The 15,863-nt window shown below is 45.5% G+C and overlaps 1 protein-coding gene across 1 annotated transcript in view; it reads left to right on the top strand.

Annotated features, from left to right (window-relative positions):
• LOC115107657 (midasin-like) overlaps window positions 1–14,646 on the top strand; it is a 65,988-nt gene extending 51,342 nt beyond the window's left edge. The window contains 24 exon segments of the mRNA XM_029631149.2: window positions 348–574; window positions 1,320–1,457; window positions 1,769–1,959; window positions 2,206–2,367; window positions 2,569–2,703; window positions 6,893–7,031; window positions 7,274–7,452; window positions 7,562–7,696; window positions 7,880–8,018; window positions 8,178–8,464; window positions 9,572–9,724; window positions 9,803–9,904; window positions 10,058–10,256; window positions 10,399–10,428; window positions 10,431–10,565; window positions 10,658–10,812; window positions 10,900–10,989; window positions 11,126–11,241; window positions 11,442–11,616; window positions 11,834–11,907; window positions 12,018–12,132; window positions 12,314–12,380; window positions 12,869–13,011; window positions 13,228–14,646. Coding sequence (XP_029487009.2) covers window positions 348–574; window positions 1,320–1,457; window positions 1,769–1,959; window positions 2,206–2,367; window positions 2,569–2,703; window positions 6,893–7,031; window positions 7,274–7,452; window positions 7,562–7,696; window positions 7,880–8,018; window positions 8,178–8,464; window positions 9,572–9,724; window positions 9,803–9,904; window positions 10,058–10,256; window positions 10,399–10,428; window positions 10,431–10,565; window positions 10,658–10,812; window positions 10,900–10,989; window positions 11,126–11,241; window positions 11,442–11,616; window positions 11,834–11,907; window positions 12,018–12,132; window positions 12,314–12,380; window positions 12,869–13,011; window positions 13,228–13,413 — 3,472 coding nt within the window. The 3' untranslated portion in view covers window positions 13,414–14,646.
• Window positions 14,647–15,863: the final 1,217 nt, after the last annotated feature.

Here is a 15,863-nt window from a genome sequence, read left to right as displayed (position 1 = left end):
GAATAGTTTGCATAATTTCAGTTTGACAAAACAAGCAAGTATAGTGTAGAGAAACATTGTACCATCTAAATCGCTGTGAAATACATTTTCCATAACACAAAATATTGTACTTTCAGCTGTTTTAAGCTGGTGTACAAAACCGAAAGTAAAAGATGCATAGAAGTAGAGCACATAAAAGTTCTACCGCTTCTTTGACTTGCTTTCAATGAGAATGAAAGATCTATAACACACATTTCTATGTGAATTTGGTTAGGTCGCACCAAAAGTTACATATTGCAGCTTTAAGCATAACCTTCCTGTTCATGCTCTATTCATTTGCTAACCCTCCCTTCTCTTCACCTCCTCAGGAGCCACTTCTCTGTGTGTTGCTCTGGCTATGACCGGCTGGGTGCCGTGGCGGCACAGATGCCCGTGGTGGAGCAGCTCTTCACCCCCAACGCCCCAGAGGGCACGGCTGACACCCAGCCTGGTCTGACCCGTGGCCTGCAGTATGTCAGGGGAGAGCTGGAGTCTAGCCTGACTGAGTTCACCACCTGGAAGACACAGCTACTCTCCCTGGGCCACGGACACACAGGTGAGAACAGACCATGCTTTATGAATCAGTCAAATGTATTTTATAAAGCCCTTTTTACATCAGCAGTTGTCACAAAAAAGCTTTAAAGCAGTGGTGGAAAAAGTACTCAAGTGAATGTCACCCAGCAAAATACTATTTGAGTAAAAGTCTAAAAGTAGTAGTTTTAATATACTTACGTATCAAAAGTAAATGTAATTGCTAAAATATGTTATATGTTAAGTAAAAGTATAAATCATTCCTTATCAAACCAACCAGATGGCACAATTCTCTTGTTTTTGTTTATTTATGGATAGCCAGGGGCACACTCCAACACACAGACATAATTTACCAATAAAGCATTTGTGTTTAGTGAGTCCGCCAGATCAGAGGTCCGCCCTCCTCTCCCCTGTAACTATTCCCCAGGTAGTTGCTGTAAATGGGAATGTTCTCAGTGAACTTACCTGGTAAAATAAGTGTTTAAATTGGACAATTTTTCCTGTGCTGCTAAGTATTGCAGCAAAAAAAAAAACTTAAGTAGTACTTTAAAGTACTTTACACCACTTCTTTAAAGTAACCCATTCTAGACCCCATCATAGAAACATTTGTATTCCAATGGTATTACACTGTTACAATTCTATTATACTTCCATTCAATGGTATTACACTGTTACAATTCTATTATACTTTCATTCCAATGGTATTACACTGTTACAATGCTATTACACTGTTATTACATTGGCAAAATAATTTCCCCTCTCTTTCTGTAGGTTACCAGCAAACATTCCATTCCGAGTTCTCTGCTGAGCTGGAGAAGGCCATCAACACTGTGCTGGTTGCCGTGCAGACCCTGGTGAAGAGAAAGGATGGGGAGCAGCCGAGAGAACAGCAGACAGACACCAAGAGAGGTGAGGAGTCACCCCTGCTGTCTGCCTCCAATAACACACCTGGGTTGTATTCACTAGGCACCAAATGGAAGAAAACAGACTGGAACTGGGAGGGACATTCTGAACTTGTCCATAAAGAAACGCTTGTTTAATGCCTTGTATGCTTGTGTGGTTATTGATGGAGAACTGTCGAAGAACTCGCTGTCAAATAAAGCTATCCCAAGAATGCCAGAATACGACTGGGCCAAGATGCGTTAACATGATCAATCCTAGTGTTCTGCGAGTCGCGACCATTGATGAAGAATGGTGTAATTTCCTGTTGTATCTGCCAGTTCCAGAAGGTGAGGAGGAGGAGGAGCCCCAGGAGGACCTGCTGAAGCCTGGTCACCTGAGCCGTCTGCTGGAGGAGGAGTTGGGAGCAGAGGTGGCGTCTCTCTCCCTGGGGGAGGTCAGCGACACGCTGGAACAGCTACTGGAGAGACTCCGAGTCCACCGAGACTCCTGTCCACCTCAGCAGCTCCAGGTACAGTAGTCACACAGCATACACTGTAGCCTATACCACCCTCTAGTGGAGTGGAGATACACAACCACCACTGAAACGCCTTGCAACTCGACGATTTTGTCGGTAATGCCAAGGAGTTAATCATTCTTTCTTCTGAGTTCTTCTGAACGATGATGTCCTGCTGTTTCAGATAGCTTTATCATGAAATTCAGAATATATCACCAGTGAGCCTCTGTCTTCCTTCTTTGTCCTGCGTGTTGTGTTTAGGAGCTGAGTGAGGCGTGCAGGCTGCTGGTGCGTCTAGACCCCATGCTGGGGCTGTACTCAGAGCTGGTATGCTACTACCTGGCTGTGTCAATGGGAGCCCACAGGAGCACTGGGAAACTGCTTTCTGTCCTGGCCGGCATCTTCACTGAGTTAGCCCAGAAGGTACTGTATGCAACCCCTGTACTTGGATCTGTTTTCTAACACAAGCACAAATGCATGTGCTTTTGTGAAAAAAATCTTAGAACAACCTGTAGTTTCAGAAGCTCTTTATTTCTACTGTTTGGGTACGTCACCTAAGCTGCAATGGTGCTACTGTACAGCCACTGTTTTTCTTTGCTGATTTGCCTTTGTCTTGTCCTGCAGGGCTTCTGCCTCCCCCAGGAGTTGGAGGGAGGGGATGGAGAGGGGGCCACAGAGTTCCACGACTACGAGGGCGGTGGCATCGGCGAGGGAGAGGGCACCAAAGACGTCAGCGACAAGATCGAGAATGAAGAACAGGTGATGCTTCCTACAAGAATTGCAATACAGTGCAGACACTAAGATCTATGTTATTTGGGTAGCATTGCTCATGAAGGGGTGAATCCTAACTTAAGTTGAATTTTCACTTGGTCTCCTACTGACATCAAATCAAATGTATTTATATAGCCCTTCGTACATCAGCTGATATCTCAAAGTGCTGTACAGAAACCCAGCCTAAAACCCCAAACAGCAAACAATGCAGGTGTAAAAGCACGGTGGCTAGGAAAAACTCCCTAGAAAGGCCAAAACCTAGGAAGAAACCTAGAGAGGAACCAGGCTATGTGGGGTGGCCAGTCCTCTTCTGGCTGTGCCGGGTAGAGATTATAACAGAACATGACCAAGATGTTCAAATGTTCATAAATGACCAGCATGGTCGAATAATAGTAAGGCAGAACAGTTGAAACTGGAGCAGCAGCATGGCCAGGTGGACTGGGGACAGCAAGGAGTCATCATGTCAGGTAGTCCTGGGACATGGTCCTAGGGCCCAGGCCAGTTGAAACTGGAGCAGCAGCACAGTCAGGTGGACTGGGGACAGCAAGGAGTCATCATGTCAGGTAGTCCTGGGGCACGGTCCTAGGGCTCAGGTCCTCCGAGAGAGAGAAAGAAAGAGAGAATTAGAGAGAGCATATGTGGGGTGGCCAGTCCTCTTCTGGCTGTGCCGGGTGGAGATTATAACAGAACGTGGCCAAGATGTTCAAATGTTCATAAATGACCAGCATGGTCGAATAATAGTAAGGCAGAACAGTTGAAACTGGAGCAGCATCATGGCCAGGTGGACTGGGGACAGCAAGGAGTCATCATGTCAGGTAGTCCTGGGACATGGTCCTAGGGCCCAGGCCAGTTGAAACTGGAGCAGCAGCATGGCCAGGTGGACTGGGGACAGCAAGGAGTCATCATGTCAGGTAGTCCTGGGGCATGGTCCTAGGGCTCAGGTCCTCCGAGAGAGAGAAAGAAAGAGAGAAGGAGAGAATTAGAGAACGCACACTTAGATTCACACAGGACACCGAATAGGACAGGAGAAGTACTCCAGATATAGCAAACTGACCCTAGCCCCCCGACACATAAACTACTGCAGCATAAATACTGGAGGCTGAGACAGGAGGGATCAGGAGACACTGTGGCCCCATCCGAGGACACCCCCGGACAGGGCCAAACAGGAAGGATATAACCCCACCCACTTTGCCAAAGCACAGCCCCCACACCACTAGAGGGATATCTTCAACCACTAACTTACCATCCTGAGACAAGGCCGAGTATAGCCCACAAAGATCTCCGCCACGGCACAACCCAAGGGGGGCGCCAACCCAGACAGGCTGACCACAACAGTGAATCAACCCACCCAGGTGACGCACCCCCCCCAGGGACGGCATGAGAGAGCCCCAGTAAGCCAGTGACTCAGCCGCCGTAACAGGGTTAGAGGCAGAGAATCCCAGTGGAAAGAGGGGAACCGGCCAGGCAGAGACAGCAAGGGCGGTTCGTTGCTCCAGATCCTTTCCCTTCACCTTCCCACTCCTGGGCCAGACTACACTCAATCATATGACCCACTGAAGAGATGAGTCTTCAGTAAAGACTTAAAGGTTGAGACCGAGTTTGCGTCTCTGACATGGGTAGGCAGACCGTTCCATAAAAATGGAGCTCTATAGGAGAAAGCCCTGCCTCCAGCTGTTTGCTTAGAAATTCTAGGGACAATTAGGAGGCCTGCGTCTTGTGACCGTAGCGTACGTGTAGGTGTGTACGGCAGGACCAAATCAGAGAGATAGGTAGGAGCAAGCCCATGTAATGCTTTGTAGGTTAGCAGTAAAACCTTGAAATCAGCCCTTGCTTTGACAGGAAGCCAGTGTAGAGAGGCTAGCACTGGAGTAATATGATCAAATTTTTTGGTTCTAGTCAGGATTCTAGCAGCCGTATTTAGCACTAACTGAAGTTTATTTAGTGCTTTATCCGGGTAGCCGGAAAATAGAGCATTGCAGTAGTCTAACCTAGAAGTGACAAAAGCATGGATTAATTTTTCTGCATCATTTTTGGACAGAAAGTTTCTGATTTTTGCAATGTTACGTAGATGGAAAAAAGCTGTCCTCGAAATGGTCTTGATATGTTCTTCAAAAAGAGAGATCAGGGTCCAGAGTAACGCCGAGGTCCTTCACAGTTTTATTTGAGACGACTGTACAACCATTAAGATTAATTGTCAGATTCAACAGAAGATCTCTTTGTTTCTTGGGACCTAGAACAAGCATCTCTGTTTTGTCCGAGTTTAATAGTAGAAAGTTTGCAGCCATCCACTTCCTTATGTCTGAAACACATGCTTCTAGCGAGGGCAATTTTGGGGCTTCACCATGTTTCATTGAAATGTACAGCTGTGTGTCATCCGCATAGCAGTGAAAGTTTACATTATGTTTTCGAATAACATCCCCAAGAGGTAAAATATATAGTGAAAACAATAGTGGTCCTAAAACAGAACCTTGAGGAACACCGAAATTTACAGTTGATTTGTCAGAGGACAAACCATTCACAGAGACAAACTGATATCTTTCCGACAGATAAGATCTAAACCAGGCCAGAACATGTCCGTGTAGACCAATTTGGGTTTCCAATCTCTCCAAAAGAATGTGGTGATCGATGGTATCAAAAGCAGCACTAAGGTCTAGGAGCACGAGGACAGATGCAGAGCCTCGGTCCGATGCCATTAAAATGTCATTTACCACCTTCACAAGTGCCGTCTCAGTGCTATGATGGGGTCTAAAACCAGACTGAAGCATTTCGTATACATTGTTTGTCTTCAGGAAGGCAGTGAGTTGCTGCGCAACAGCCTTCTCTAAAAATTTTGAGAGGAATGGAAGATTCGATATAGGCTGATAGTTTTTTATATTTTCTGCGTCAAGGTTTGGCTTTTTCAAGAGGCTTTATTACTGCCACTTTTAGTGAGTTTGGTACACATCCAGTGGATAGAGAGCCGTTTATTATGTTCAACATAGGAGGGCCAAGCACAGGAAGCAGCTCTTTCAGTAGTTTAGTTGGAATAGGGTCCAGTATGCAGCTTGAAGGTTTAGAGGCCATGATTATTTTCATCATTGTGTCAAGAGATCTAGTACTAAAAGACTTGAGCGTCTCTCTTGATCCTAGGTCCTGGCAGCGTTGTGCAGACTCAGGACAACTGAGGTTTGGAGGAATACGCAGGTTTAAAGAGGAGTCCGTAATTTGCTTTCTAATAATCATAATCTTTTCCTCAAAGAAGTTCATGAATTTATCACTGCTAAAGTGAAAGTCATCCTCTCTTGGGGAATGCTGCTTTTTAGTTAGCTTTGCGACAGTATCAAAAAGGAATTTCGGATTGTTCTTATTTTCCTCAATTAAGTTAGAAAAATAGGATGATCGAGCAGCAGTAAGGGCTCTTCGGTACTGCACGGTACCGTCCTTCCAAGCTAGTCGGAAGACTTCCAGTTTGGTGTGGCGCCATTTCCGTTCCAATTTTCTGGAAGCTTGCTTCAGAGCTCGGGTATTTTCTGTGTACCAGGGAGCTAGTTTCTTATGAGACATTTTTTTAGTTTTTAGGGGTGCAACTGCATCTAGGGTATTGCGCAAGGTTAAATTGAGATCCTCAGTTAGGTGGTTAACGGATTTTTGTCCTCTGGCGTCCTTGGGTAGGCAGAGGGAGTCTGGAAGGGCATCAAGGAATCTTTGTGTTGTCTGTGAATTTATAGCACGACTTTTGATGTTCCTTGGTTGGGGTCTGAGCAGATTATTTGTTGCAATTGCAAACGTAATAAAATGGTGGTCCGATAGTCCAGGATTATGAGGAAAAACATTAAGATCCACAACATTTATTCCATGGGACAAAACTAGGTCCAGCGTATGACTGTGACAGTGAGTGGGTCCAGAGACATGTTGGACAAAACCCACTGAGTCGATGATGGCTCCGAAAGCCTTTTGGAGTGGGTCTGTGGACTTTTCCATGTGAATATTAAAGTCACCAAAGATTAGAATATTATCTGCAATGACTACAAGGTCCGATAGGAATTCAGGGAACTCAGTGAGAAACGCTGTATATGGCCCAGGAGGCCTGTAAACAGTAGCTATAAAAAGTGATTGAGTAGGCTGCATACTCAGACATCAATGCATTACTCAGTAAAAATGTATAAAGTTTTGCAAAATGTTACGTTTTCTGTCGTAGGTGGAGGACACTTTCCAGGAAGGCCAGGAGAAGAAAGAGGAGGAACCTGACAAGAAGAACATTGACGAGGAGGACAACGCTATCGAGATGTCTGAGGACTTTGACGGCCAGATGCATGATGGAGACCAGCAAGAGCCAGGTGGATGGACAGAACTCTTAACACACAGCCTCATGGGAGTCTGATCACGCTCCTGGGTTAGGTTCATTAGGCACCAAATGGAAGAAAATAGACACAGGGAGGGCCTACCTGGAATTTGTCCAATAAGAAACACTCATTTTCATTGTCTGTTGCAAAACATTTCAAACCGTTTCCCATTGCATGCCCTAATGAACCCGACCCTGGTCTCGCATCTCAAAGCGCTCTTGGTTGTGCCTTTTCAGGTGAGGATGACGAGGAGGATTCTGACAAAGAGGAGGATGAAGATCTGGATAAGAAGATGGGCGACCTGGGCGAGGGCCAAACGGACACGCTGGATGAGAGGATGTGGGGTGATGATGAGGATGAGGAAGAGGAGGAGGGCAGCGACAAGGAGGAAGAGTCAGGCCAAGGAATGGACCAGGTACGGAGAGGAAGGATCAGAAAAGAAAGTTCAAATGTCAGAAAAGGGCCGTATCTGCTGCTTCTAGTAGGACCATTTCACAAATGATGCTCTTTTGTGGTTTCTTCAGGGGGAATCAGAGCTGGTAGCCAAGGATGACAACCTGGATGCAGCGGACCCCAATAAAGACAACAAGAACAAAGACGACAAAGACCAACAGTTGGACGAGGAGGAAAAGGAGAAGATCCATGAACAAGGGGACGAGGTAAGCTTTCACTGAAAATATATACATATATACTTTACTGAGCGTATCAATGTTGCGTCACAGATTATCCCTGGCATTGCAAGGGGCTTTTTTCTGCACGTTACTCAACACATCTCAGGCTGTAGTTGGGTGAGTTTTAGCAGGAGTGCTAGATAGTGTCTGATTTGAGTATCTGTGTTCCAGCGGGAGTTTGATGAGAACGAGGTGGACCCGTATCATGGGAAGCAGGAGAAGAAGCCTGACCCGGAGGCCATGGACCTGCCTGATGAACTCAATCTGGACCAGGAGGAGGACCAGGCCGGGGACGAGGGAGCGGGAGACGGTGAGGCCTCAGGGGTCAATTGTATATCCGGAAGAGGAAACTTTTTTTTTGTCCTGTTAACTTGTCACTAAATAAAATAATTAAAGAATAAGGGTTTAGAGGAACCGGTGGAGACACCAGAGAATCAGTGTGTAACAATTTAGATTCTTTCTCCTCCAGAGGAAAACCCTTTCGACATTGACGAGAAGCCAATGGAGCTGGATGAGAAGGAGGGAGCGGAGAAAGATGGAAAGGAGGAGGGTGAAGCTGAGGACATAGCTGAGGATCAGACAGACAAACAAGGAGAGGAAGAAGGCCAGGAACCCAAGACTGAGGAGGAAGAGGGGGGAGGAGAACAAACAGAGGAGGAGGATGAGGAGGAGGAGAAGGAGGAGAAGGACAAAGGACAAGAGGCAGGGAAAGAGGAGGACGTGGCCATCCCTACAAACGAAGGCCAGAAACCAACGGTAGTTTGACTTCTTTTCTCTTGAATCATAATGATACGTTGCTTCTTGAAAGTCCAATATCTTGAACTTGACTGCTGATATGCAAATCATTATGGGTCTGTGTCAACAGTGTACTATTGAAAAAAATATACCAAAATATAGTTTTTGAGTGGAGTTTCACTTTAAAGCTCAGACACACTGGTAGGATTGCCAAACATTTGCCTGCCGACTGTACTTAGACTGTCAACACTGTTCAGAGGTGCTATCTTTTTTGTGTTCATACAACAAAGACCTTGGACTTCATCAGCCACTCAGCCTTGTTAAAATACTCCAAACCAGAAGGTGGCAGTAGCATTGTTTGGCAATGCATATCCTTGCGTGTTGCTTATGGTCTAAATTTCAAGCTCTCTGCGCTAATGTTGTTATTTTGTGGGAAATCATGTTTGGTACTAGCCAGATGGCCACAACTAGATGACTCCTTACGAAGATGACAATTTTTTTTTAATTCACAGTCCATAATCCCATACTGCCAGTGCCAGCCCATAGCCAAATGTTTAGCTAGCTAGCTAACGTTAGCATATTCGCTAGCTAGCGTAACAGTGCAGTGTCCTTAGCTAGCTATCTCGGCAGCTGTTTCATAGAACGTAGCTAATCCATTGGGATCTAATTACAATATCAATACTAGCTATGGTGGTTAGCTGACTTGGAGGAAGTATTTAGTGTTGTGTGCATTGCGTCTGTGCACTTTGCTAGCTTCCGTCCCATAACCTAATTTGCATATGAAGTGTGACTGGCTCATCCACGGATGTAGGAGAAAATGCCATATTTTTTTGTGTTGCATCCCCCACGTGGGGTTTCGTGCTCTCTGATTGGCTCGAAGTCAAGTTGTTGGCCACTGACAAGCATTGGGATTCTACAAGTAGAATCGGTAGGTTCATCGCTACAGGTTCAGGTACCGCTTTTGTTCTAGCAAGAGAAGGAACTGCCTCCCACTGTGAAAAGTAAGATTATCAGCAGTGAGATTATCAGCGTGTTTAATGCTTTAAGCACCTTGTGGCCCCAGATGTACCTAGAACAGAATGCTTTGCTAGTTGAGTGTTCAAAGCCTTTTTTCTTCATTGCCCACAGGAGGACGAAGAGGAGGGTAAGGATGAGGAGCAGCCAGAATCGACAGAGAGGAAGGAGCACAACACAGACGGTCAGACAGGAGAGGAGAACGTCCAGAGTGAGACCGCTGTGGAGCTGGCAGGGGATGCATCCGAGAGAGACCAAGCTAAAGAGGTAGAAACACACACCCATTTACAGCCGAGGTAAATTTGTTATTTGGCTGGCACACATTGACCCTCTTGTGTTGTCCAGGAGCATGGTAGTGGAGCGGCTGATGCCAGCCAGTCGGAGGGACATGAGTCCAAACTCATGGCAAGGATGTCCTCTCAGAAAGCGAGCCAGAGCAAGACACAGGTATGTCTGGTCTACAAATCTCTACAGTGTGTTTTTGAGTTAATGTTTTCTAGTGAATCTGAAACATTTTAAACCGTAATCAAATTCTGTTTTGTGTTTTAAGATGAGCTATATATTTCTAAATTTGTTCTTACGCTGACCTGGCTGTTCCAGAGCTTCAAAAGGAAGCCGGGGCAGGCTGACAACGAGCGTTCGACGGGCGACTTCAACGAGCGAATCAACAAGCGTCTACGCACGGTGGAAAGCACTACGGAGAAGACGTTGGAGAACAAACAGACTCCGGCCCAGCAGGAGTCAGACCTGTACGAGCATATCAAACAGGGAGAGACGGCCTACGACACACAGACATACGGTCAGGCACCAATCACACCACAGAGCAGATATCCCATACCAGTTCACCCCCCTAAGAAGATGATAGTCCAAGATAAGAAGCCTTTGCTTCTAAGCTCTTATAAGAGCCCTTTCACTGAGCCGCTTGCCTCTGCTGTTGACAGATGTTGCCAGTGCAGACCAGCAGAAACCAGACAGAACCCACAAGATGAGGACCAAGAGGACGACGACATTGCAATGGATACAGAGGAGCAGGAGGAGGACCTGCGGGCTGTTGAAGCCCAGGAGTTGAAGCCAGAGCAGCTGGACTCGACCAGAGCGTCACAGAAAGGTGCTCTATCCATCTCCTCTCACGGTCTACACCTGTGTGTGTGCTTGTTTGTTTGCCAGTTGTTTGTCTTACTGTGTAATTTCCCCCATCAGGTCTGGACAGTGGAGAGCAGGAGGCTCTGAGGCAGCATGAGGAAAATGAGGAGAGACCAAAGGACACACAGGGTCACAGTGACGAGGAGCGCCCAGAGAGGAGCACAGAGTCTACCATCCACACTGTTCCAGAGCTGCTAATGGACACACTGCAGGTACCAGAGATCTGATCAGAGATCTGCATAGGGCTATAGTACTGGAGCACTCTGTATAAGATTATCTGAATGTGTGTGTCTGTCCAGAACCCAGTCCGTGACCCAGAGGAGCTGAGGAGGGAGATGGAGCTGCAGCTGGAGGCCTGGATGAAACAGGCCCCCGGAGACCAGGAGGAGGTACCAACAGTTTGGATGTTCTGCTAATACATAAATATTACCGGATACTATTTACCCTGTCATGCGTTATTCCCATGACCTACCTTCAGAAGTTCAGATCTCTGTGTGTTGCTCCTGCTAATATCTTGCCCTATAGGAGAGTGCAGCGGCAGCCATGTGGCACCAGTACCAAACGTTGACCTCGGCCCTGTCCCAGCAGCTGTGTGAGCAGCTCCGTCTCATCCTAGAGCCCACGCAGGCGGCCAAGCTCAAGTGAGTACCTACCGAAACCCCTAGAAGATCATTCATGGAGCCTGGCCTCTGGTCAGCCATCAGACAAAACGCAGACCAGAGCAGGAACATGGTTTTGTAACCTTTCCTATAAATTCATTTATTTTTTCATTTGGAAGATCCTTTTTAATTTCACAACAAATATTAGCTCATCTCTTTATTCTGTTTTCTCTCTGTCACAGAGGAGACTTCCGCACAGGAAAGCGTCTGAACATGCGGAAGGTGATCCCCTACATCGCCAGTCAGTTCCGTAAAGACAAGATCTGGCTAAGGAGAACCAAGCCCAGCAAGAGAGAGTATCAGATCTGTCTGGCCGTGGACGACTCCTCCAGCATGGTGGACAACCACTCAAAACAGGTAGGTCGCTTCACAGAGGGATGAGTGGAGACAACCTTGACAACCTTGCAATCAGTGCTGCAGGAACTATGTATGAATTCTAAACGGCACGCTATTCCCTTTAGAGTGCACTAGTTTAGGCCGGGGCTCAAAAGTCTCTGGTCAAAAGTAGCGCATAGGGAATAGGGGGCCACATGGGGAAAAACACTATCTCACCTCTGTCTCCTGTGCCTCACAGCTGGCCTTTGAATCCCTGTCTGTGATCGTCAACGCTCTCACTCTCCTGGAGGTTGGGCAGGTGTCTGTGTGCAGGTGAGAGGAGGAGTCACTGAAAATACATTCATATGGATGTCCAGGTGTTTCTCTTCCCCTGACAGTGAGATGACAACATGATGTGTGGATTGTTTTGGTTGTCCCCTCAGCTTTGGAGAGACAGTGCAGCTTCTCCACCCGTTCCAACAACCGTTCAACGATCAGTCAGGCGCTAGGATACTGAGGCTCTGTCAGTTCCAGCAGAAAAAGACCAGGATAGCCCAGGTGGGAGTCCCTTTCCTTCTTCCTTCATTTTTACACTCTTTTTCATTTTGATGATTTGAACCACTTTCAGGCCTGTTCTTTACTGTGATATTGTTCAACAGATCTCTCCCCAAAATATTATTTGAGACAGATTTATTTTCTTCTGAGACTGACTCCCACATTGTGCTCTAATATCCTTTAGTTCCTGGAGACCTCAGCCAACATGTTTGTAGCAGCCAAGCAGCACAGCCTTGGATCCATGAACACAGGTACTCTACTGGGTGGAAGGTTTAGTATGATTACTATAAGCGAGAATGGCTTCCCCTAGTCCCCTAGATCCCACTATTCCTTACAGTAATGGGTTGAGACATATGCAAGAATGTCAGCTGATTACATCATCCTCTGATGCTTTGGGGTCCATGCCCTGATAGTATCTGATGTCCAACAAACAAGCCCTGAGTGGAGCAGTGTGTTGGTAGGGAGCAGAGCCCCAGTACTGTTAGTCAAGGCAGAGTATTGTTCCTGCTACAGTGCCCCTGGTGAAGCTAACATGTCCTCTGTGGAGCCGCTCTGAGGATCACAATGCAGAGCTGGTATCAGGGCTCTCACTGCTCTCCCTCTGCGGCCCAGAGGACTGGAACCTGTAAGCAGACACCCAGGGCCATTGTGGTGCCAGTGTAAACTGACCGCCTCCCCCTCATCCTGTGCTCTTTTTTTTTTACCTCCCTCTCACTCTCTCCCCCCCTCCCCTCAACAGAGACGGCCCAGCTGCTGCTCATCGTGTCGGACGGCAGGGGGCTCTTCCTGGAGGGGAAGGACAGGGTGACGGCTGCCGTGCAGACGGCTCGCAGCGCCAACATCTTTGTCATCTTCGTGGTGCTTGAGAACCCCAACTCCAGGGTAAAGGACTTAGTTGATTTAGATGGAATCCATGTTATGTAGCAAGGATTGTGGATAGTAAATGCAAGGTTTTACTGTCATTTACATGATACAGTCCAATAGAAGTTGCATGTGTTTATGTGAATGGTCAAATCACTGAGATATGATATTCATATTGAAATATCCTGGAAATATTCCACAATATTCCTTTTGACATTTCCCATCATTTTTCTACAGGACTCCATTCTGGACATCAAGGTGCCCATCTTCAAAGGTCCAGGAGAGATGCCTGAGATCCGCTCCTACATGGAGGAGTTCCCCTTCCCCTTCTACGTGATCTTGAGGGACGTCAACGCCCTGCCAGAGACCCTGAGCGACGCACTGAGGCAGTGGTTTGAACTCGTCACGGCAACCGACCAGTAGGCCAATGAGAAGAAACCATCTGAGAGGGCAGCAACCAACCGCACAACGCCACTCTGCTGCTAGCCTCTCGACAACACACAGACTCAAAAACAGGACTCACAAAGGAAGACGGACTTGCCACTGTATATGTGCCTTTTTTCTTATTTTTACTCTAATTTTAGTAGACTGTAGAGTTTGATAGTCCTTGTCATCAGGCCAGGGGAATTCTGGAAGTTCTTTCGTAATGTAATTAGCATTGCTTTATCTTGCACGTCTATAAAAATGCTTGAAAAGAAACAAAATGTGATTCCCTTCCGTGTGAACAAGATACCTCTTTTCCCTGTGTACTATAACCCCCTTCATGTTGTATGGATGTTTTCAGTCTAACATGCTCATCAAGACATTCTGCTTTCATGTAAACACATCAAATGACCATGTATAGAGCTGACAGTGTTGTGATGTTAATGCACTGTTTGTCAAATAAAAAATAACAAGGAAAAAAAGCACCCCCTTAATTATATCATGGCAAAAGAAAAGCATGCTGATATGGGCTTGATCCATTTAAAAAGTAATCCCAAAATTGTGCCTTGACAAAATGTTTCTGCATCTCACTTTATACTATGTGCTTTAGAAAATGCATCCATTGTTTACTTGGAAATGATCATTCTGCCCAAAATAATGTGGTGTTATTATAAAGCTTCTCTCTCTTTTTCTCTCCCTCTCTTTCTCTTTCTATTTTAGTCAATGTTTTTGGAAAATGTGGTTCTTATGCACTTTGAAGCTCAAGGACTGCTAATAACAATTTTGATAAATGCTCCAATTGGTTCCATTTCTCTGGTCTTAGGCTATGTTTAGACAGGTAGCCAAATCCTGATCTTTTGCCCAATCAGATCGGCTCTGAAAAATATCTGATGTCAAAAGATGTGATGTGATTGGTCAAAATACCAATTTGGAAGTTGTGCTACCTGTCTAAATGCAGCCTAAGCGACATCACAACTACATCTGTTTTACACCTCGACTGTACTGTAGATAAGGTTCATTCACTGACACGTCATTAGAAAATACCATTGCTGTGACATTAGGAAAACAGTGGTTGATGATTGTGCATTGAAATGTTTATCGCCAAGGTGTTTTGTAATGTGGAAATAACTAAGCAAACAAATGATATTCATGGTAGTTGTTCATACCATCTATCAATCACATATGACATGATACATTGTATGATGTTAGGGTTAATAAACTTTTTAAACTGTTTTGAGCACATGTTTTATCATGTATGGTAGTAGCCTACAGTATAATTATTTTATGGCCCCTAGAGATATTTTGATTTTCAATAAGTACTCCACCCCACAAGAGGGTGACATTGATCTTGTTAATCATCGATGTTGAACCAAGATGGACCAGCCAAAAACAGTGGATCAGCTGTAGAGCTACCTCTATAACCATGTTTGCTACTGTCCGCATGGCTAGCTCAAGGTTACCCGTGGCAGCACTTACATTAAAACAGGTAATACAAATATATGTTGGTAACATGAACAGTAAACCATGGGGTTAGTGTAGTGCCAACGAGGTAATGTTCTCTGACATCATGCTTGCCTTGGGAAATAGCCATGGCAGGATGAGCTAGCTAGCTAACATTAAAGGTCATGATCAGTCAAAATCATGTGTTTCATGAAATTGGATGATATTTGGTTTATATCCCAGATCAATGAATTAAAAATGACTTTTGCTTTTACATAAAGTTTTATCAAAAAGTTATTGGTCCCTCCAAGTGTCAAACACTTGGATACATCTGGATTATTAAGGCATCACCCTAACTCAATTTAATTCCCCAATGGTAATGTGATATTCTCTTACCTAATTTAAATAAGTACTGCCTCGTAACCTGCATTGGAGAAGGCAATGTTGTGTTTGCAGTGGGGCATGGTTTATATATACTGAACAAAAATATAAACGCAGCATGCAACAATTTCAAAGATGTTGACTGAGTTACAGTTCATATGAGGAAATCAGTCAATTGAAATTAATTCATTAGGCCCTAATCTATGGATTTCACATGATCAAGGCCCAGCCAATCTGAATGAGTTTTTCCCCACAAAAGGGCTGTAATTACGGACAGAAATACTCCTCAGACGATCCCGCAGGTGAAGAAGAGGTGAGACTGGTTGGATGTACTGCCAAATTCTCTTAAATGATGTTGGAGGCGGCTTATGTTAGAGAAATGTACATTAAATTCTATGGCAACAGCTCTGTTGGACATTGTTGTGGTCAGCATGCCAATTGCCCGTTCCCTCAAAACTTAAGACATCTGTGGCATTGTGTTGTGTGACAAAACTACACATTTTAGAGTGGCCTTTTATTCTCCCCAGCTCAAGGTGCACCTGTGTAATGATCATGCTGTTTAATCAGCTTCTTTATATGCTACACCTGTCAGGTGGAGGGATTATTTTAGCAAAGGAGAAATTCTCACT

The sequence above is a fragment of the Oncorhynchus nerka genome, linkage group LG24 (assembly GCF_034236695.1).
Source record: "Oncorhynchus nerka isolate Pitt River linkage group LG24, Oner_Uvic_2.0, whole genome shotgun sequence".
NCBI lineage: Eukaryota > Metazoa > Chordata > Actinopteri > Salmoniformes > Salmonidae > Oncorhynchus > Oncorhynchus nerka.
The sequence above is the reverse complement of the archived record's forward strand: the minus strand, read 5'-3'. Positions and strand labels throughout refer to the sequence as shown.